Source organism: Varanus komodoensis, unplaced genomic scaffold (genome assembly GCF_004798865.1).
Source record: "Varanus komodoensis strain SLA01 unplaced genomic scaffold, ASM479886v1 scaffold38, whole genome shotgun sequence".
Lineage (NCBI taxonomy): Eukaryota > Metazoa > Chordata > Lepidosauria > Squamata > Varanidae > Varanus > Varanus komodoensis.
The window spans coordinates 8,505,217-8,509,483 of record NW_025335909.1 but is presented as its reverse complement, the minus strand read 5'-3'; the positions used below and the strand labels follow the sequence as shown (position 1 = coordinate 8,509,483).

At 57.9% G+C, this 4,267-nt stretch overlaps 1 protein-coding gene across 2 annotated transcripts in view; it reads left to right on the top strand.

Moving 5' to 3' along the window:
• Positions 1–3,582, top strand: part of CMKLR1 (chemerin chemokine-like receptor 1) — a 13,327-nt gene extending 9,745 nt beyond the window's left edge. For both annotated transcript variants that reach the window (XM_044440930.1, XM_044440929.1), the window contains exon 2: positions 1,138–3,582. In XM_044440930.1, the coding sequence (XP_044296865.1) occupies positions 1,141–2,262 (1,122 nt within the window). In that variant the 5' untranslated portion in view covers positions 1,138–1,140 and the 3' untranslated portion in view covers positions 2,263–3,582. The remainder of the gene's footprint in view (positions 1–1,137) is intronic.
• Positions 3,583–4,267: the final 685 nt, after the last annotated feature.

Below are 4,267 nucleotides of genomic sequence, written 5' to 3'. Positions count from 1 at the left end.
AAGAGCGCCCCCCCCCCCCCGTGCGTCTTCTCCGGATGCAGAAAGGGGCTCTGCCGGCCCCCTCCCGGCCCACCATGCCCCCCCCCCCGGCAATTAAAGGTGCCCGTCGGAACAGTCATTCAGCCGGATGCCACAACTGGCTTTCTTTAAAAACTTCTGTGCAGTAAGGTTTCTGCCGCTGCCAGTCTCTTTACTAATGGTGAGAATGAATCACCAGGACCCCATGGAAGACTGAATCCCCAGCCCCCTGCAGTGACTGACTTAGTGGTCTCCACCCCAGGAACACGCCTTTAGGACACGCACAGAGTGTTTGGTAGATTCTGAGTCACGTGGGCCCAGCAGCTGGGCAGTGGATGACGAAATAAGGGGAGCACAGTCAGAAGAAGGTGAGGGGTCTGCAGAGGGGGCTCAATACAATGGCATTTGACTGCAGGAGAGTAAGATAAGGATCACTGAGGCACGGGGGTCGCGGTGGGTCTTGGCATGCAAATGAGGGTGATTGCAATGCTGGCAGCCTGTCAGCCTGACCGGTTCTTGCTGATCAGCACCACAACCAGCCCCGGCAGCTCGTAGGCGTGCAGGTTTGATTTTATAACACACGGGCTCATAGGAGCAACACTTTTCTGCCAGGATTTATCTGAATTTTCCCAACACTGCTCATACTTACCCGTTCCTGTTACCCTTCTTGTAGCTTTCCAGATGCTCTTTTCGTTGTCTGTTCCTCCGCCAAATTCCAGCACCAAGTTCCTCCAGGACAAAGACCTGCCCCAAACTCTGCTTATTTGTGCATCCTTTCCCATCAAGTGGCCGGAGGGTCGGACAAAGCTGTGCCGTGAGGTCGCTGGCCGCTCGTCAGTGGAGATGAACTCTGCCGAAGGGAGCCGCAAGTCGACCCCGATATCACAGCGCCGCTTGAAGTCCTGGCCAAGCAGAGGTGGCTTTTAGGGGCGCAGCTCCCACAGAACGGCTGTTTGTGCGAGCGCAGCCCAAGGCTTGCAGGTCCTTGCACCCCGGCTTCACGGCCCGCCGGGATCTTGGACTTTTCTGCCCAAGTGCCCCACCAGCCAGTCTTCGGTCCTTGTGCCCAGCGAGTTGCGCCCACCCAGCTAACCTTTCGGCCCGTTTGTGTTCCCCCAGGTCATGGACGGCTATTCGGACCTGACTCGTAACGCCACCTCCGCAGTGACCCCTGTCACGGTATTCAGCTACGACTATGAAGACTACTTCTACCTGGAGGGCCAGAACTCAACCCCCGAGGCCCCCCCGACCCTGGAGTCGTCCCGCAGCACCAGCTTCCTCCTCCAGGTCCTCCCCGTCGGCATCTACAGCGTGACCTGCCTCCTGGGCCTGCTGGGCAACGGCCTGGTCATCGCCATGGTCACGCTCAAGATGAAGAAGTCCACCAGCACCGTCTGGTTCCTCAACCTGGCGCTGGCCGACTTCCTCTTCAACGTCTTCCTGCCGCTGAACATCGCCTACACAGCCATGGGGTACCACTGGGCCTTCGGCCGGTGCATGTGCAAGGTGAACTCCCTGCTGCTCAACCTGAACATGTACACCAGCGTCTTCCTGCTGACGATGATCAGCTTCGACCGCTGCGTCTCGGTCGTCTTCCCCGTCTGGGCCCAGAACCACCGGAGCCCCAAGCTCGCGTGGGCACTCTGCGCGCTCATCTGGGCCCTCGGCTTCCTGATGAGCTCCCCCTCCCTCGTTTTCCGCGACGTCTTCGTGAAGCACAATGCCATCGCCTGCTTCAACAACTTCTCCTTGTCGCAGTCGCAGTCGGACGCCCAGCTGGGGAGGACGCGGCACCTGGCGGTGACGGTCGCCCGCTTCCTGGCCGGCTTCGTCGTCCCCCTGGCCGTCATCACGGCGTGCTACCTGGTCATCGTTTTCCGGCTGAGGCGGAACCGCCTCGCCAAGTCCAAGAAGCCCCTGAGGATCATCGTGGCCCTGATAGTGATCTTCTTCTCGTGCTGGTGCCCTTACCACGTGTTCCACCTGCTGGAGACGCAGCACCACCTGGTCCCGCCGTCCCTGCTGAGGGTCGGGCTGCCCATCGTCACGGCCATCGCCGTCTCCAACAGTTGCATGAATCCGGTCCTTTACGTCTTCATGGGGCAGGATTTCAAGAACTTCAAGGTGGCCATCCTGTCCCGGCTGGCAAACGCCCTGAGCGAGGAGACGGTCCACGGCTCGCTCTCTCGCAGGAGCTTCACAAGGCAGTATTCCATCACCGAAAAGGAAACGACGTTGCTCTGAGCTCTGGGTCACAACCGACAGCCCGTCCCCTGAGGCGGGGACCGGCCGAGTGGGGTGCAGCCGCTTCCCCAAGCGCCTAACACCCACCGTGGAGGCCTTGTTGGGGTATTTCCAGCGGTCCCCGAAGGAGCAGGGCGTTCTCTTTACGAGCCTGTACCGCGATCACAAGAAGGGGCTTGGCGAGCCGCTGGCTGGCTGGCAAGCACTCCTCTTATTCCCCCAGCGAAGGTTTTGTCTTCAGCCCTTGCCCATCTCTGCCTATGCAAGCGTCATGGCTGAATGGGGAGCTGAACCTGAGCCTTCCCAATCCAGTCCTTAAGCCCTGCTTTGCATCCTACTAGTCCTCAGTAATACAAGTTCCAGAACAGTGAAACAAACCCTCAGTTACTCTTCTCTGCCCAGGCCGTCCGTTGTCTTCCGAGCAAAGGGAGCTCCCCGAGTTGGAGTCCACGCACCTAATAGCACCCGTTCATTTGCAAAACTGCATGCGGAACTCACGGGGCTCAGGGCAAGGGCACGCTCTCAGGCTGGGGCCAACCCCACGAAAATGTCCACACAGTTCGTAGTGCCTCAGATCTGGCCAGGCCACGTGCCACTAAGGCCAGCTGGGACGTTCCAAAAATCTGTAATGTGTTTTTTCCCTAAAAGTTTTTTTTAAAATCTCTCCCTCTGGTGTGAATGGTGCCAGGTTGGCTACATAAAGTTCCATGTTTGGAGAAGAGGTGTGGCAATGCATAAAGCTTGCTGAGAAGTGGGAAAAGATCTGGGGTTTGGGTGGAGACATGCTAAATTCACATATGCTGCTTGTGCCTTCAAGTGAAGTGTTCCTAAACATCCTTCAAGACCTCCTTCAAACCTTAGCCAAAGACCCAGGCTGAATACTACGTTTTGTTTTATGAAAAGTGCATTATGGTGCCAGGAGGAGAAGCAAAGGCAATAAAGCTAGCGAACGAAGCATTGGTACTGTAGCCAGTAAAGTGGGCCGCTTGCTTGTTTGCAAATGCACCTGACAGTTCATGAGGACCAGGAACTTGTCTTTTTTAAAAGAGAAAGCTAACATTCTCAGATTGGTGAGCTAGTTCCTCCATTCCGCCACATCCCATGCAGGCAGAGATGCGGGCGAGGCCTGTCCACGGGCTCTCCGACACCCACGCAGGCCCCTCCTGCAGAGGAACGGATTCCAACGTGCGCATGTTTTCCCACCTTAGAAATGGTGGCTCAGGGATTCCGTGTCTCATCCGGCTCGTCAAGCAAGTGTCCTGCTCCTGTTTGTCTTTTCTGTGAGATGTCATAGCGGATTAATAAATCTTTTCTATAAAAGGTGGGCTGAGCCATTCTGTCTATCCAATTTCATGCACAGTTAATTTGGGAGATAATTCACGCTTTCCCCCCATTGACTGGACAGCGGTGGCGAGCAGGAACCTGCGTTCGTGGGGCTGCTTTCTCTGGCACAAGACCTGGAAAATTCACCTTGAATTAGGCCAGCTCCTGGGGTCCCACAGCCATGGGGTGCGGCTGGCCGTCCTCTCAACAGCGGGCGCTTTCTCTTTCTACGCTGCATCCTTTCGCCCCAGACAAGAGTATTTTCGTGGCACCCAGTTCCGGGGAATGGGCAGCCGCGTGAGAGGCCTGCGTGGGGTCCCCCGGTCTCCTGCTGCTTGTGGGGACAACACCTCACTCTGACGCTCCCTGGAGAGGAGGAAGACAGGAGTGCAGCCAAGGCGCTTTCTGCAAGACACGCTTCCCTCTCGGGGTGCCGTCTTTGCGTGCTCGGAAGAAAAGGGCCCCGGGCGCCACGTCCGGCCCCAGACTCCTCCAACGCAAAAGCGTTTCCAAAGCCAGCTGCCCCGTCCAGCATCCCTCCTGCGGCAAAGGCTCCTTCCAGAGGGCAAGGCAGGCCTGCTTGGCCCGGCCTTGTCCCCTGAGTCTGGCGGGCGCCTGGTCGAAGCCGCGTGGCCCATCCAGGGGAGGCCGCCGTCTCTCCGGTGGCGGCTGCTGGGGCTCG